Source organism: Perkinsus marinus, assembly GCF_000006405.1.
Source record: "Perkinsus marinus ATCC 50983 genomic scaffold scf_1104296967498, whole genome shotgun sequence".
Taxonomy (NCBI): Eukaryota; Perkinsozoa; order Perkinsida; family Perkinsidae; genus Perkinsus; species Perkinsus marinus.
The window spans coordinates 1-1,286 of NW_003203518.1; the positions used below are offsets into that span (position 1 = coordinate 1).

General features: G+C 50.8%; 1 protein-coding gene across 1 annotated transcript; it reads left to right on the forward strand.

Annotated features, from left to right (window-relative positions):
* Positions 1 to 117: 117 nt before the first annotated feature.
* On the forward strand, positions 118 to 940 carry Pmar_PMAR015433 (hypothetical protein; the record flags this gene model as incomplete). Its single annotated transcript, XM_002768680.1, has 1 exon — positions 118 to 940. A coding segment is annotated over one exon (823 nt), but the record flags the coding sequence as incomplete, so codon positions are not given.
* Between the last annotated feature and the right edge of the window lie 346 nt (positions 941 to 1,286).

Genomic DNA, 1,286 nt, shown 5'->3' on the forward strand with positions numbered 1-1,286 from the left:
ATTGTCGTGAGGACGGTATGTCCCACCGATCTGACGCCGGTGGAAACCTTTTTGGGTTGGTGCTCTACCAAAGACCAGGATGCTGCTAGTCTCACACGTCTAGTGAAAGACTGCCTCATGCGATACTCCCTTCCCTTGGGTGATTGCCGCGGGATCGCCACAGATGGTGCTGCAAATATGGTGGGTGTGCATAGCGGATTAAGAACACGGATAAAGGCGGAATTCCCCGCTGTCCTGCACACTTACTGTGCGGGGCACGCCCTAAACCTTGTGTGCCGCCAGTCGACGGACATCTGCGCTCCTTGTAAGGCAAGCATTGAGCTGATCGGACAGTTGGCCAAGCACATTAAGAGCTCGCCGAAGAAGCTTGCCTCATGGGAGGAGTTTGTGCAGCTACATCGTTCACCCGACGACTCCAGAATTGTGAATGATGATTTGCTTGAAGAGTACGTCTCTTCCCAGACAGAGTCTGATGGTTCAAGCGATGAGGAGGCTGTGGCAGGGCCAGTTCGAGCCCAGCGACTACCCACTCTGGAAACCCTATCGGATACGCGTTGGTTGTGCAACGGTAGAGCGGTGATTGCTGCCTTGGCTAACTATGAACTCTTGTTGAGCTATTGTAGCCAAGACGCCACTGGGGGCGACTCAGCTCTTGTTGTACTTGGTGAGAGACTCGACTCCTTCGAAACTTTCTATTGTTTACGTGTCCTTGACGACGTTTTCAAAACGGTCTTGCCTGTCCACGCTACCGTGCAGGCACCAGGTCTATCCATTTGCACTGTCCGGGATTTACTGGAGGACCTCAAGAAACGACTGTCCGAGAAAGCACAGAACTGGTCTAAGCTCGTTTCGTTCTATCAAGACGCAGTTGAAGATGCCCAATCACTTGGTATAGATCCACCAAAGCTTCACAGAGCAGCTCGTCGAGGTCTTCGAGCAGGTAGGGATTCTAGAGATCACATTGAGCAATTACTTCATATTCAATTCGTAGCTCGAATACATAAAGCATTGCTCCTCGAGATTGTTAAACTCATAGATCTCAAATATGATGTGGCTGATTTAACCATGGTTGGTCATATTGAGTCTGTGCTTCTGGCCAATGCAGAAGTGCCGAGCGCATTGAAGAACTTATACCAAGACATCGACTGGGATGCTCTGGTGGGAGAGAGGCAGGTTATGAGGGCATGGTTTTCTAGCCAGGGCAGGACTGAGATGGAGAATGGAGCACGCTTATCTATGGATGATCTCATAGTTGGTCTGAAGGCTGACATCGGGGGTCTCCTACC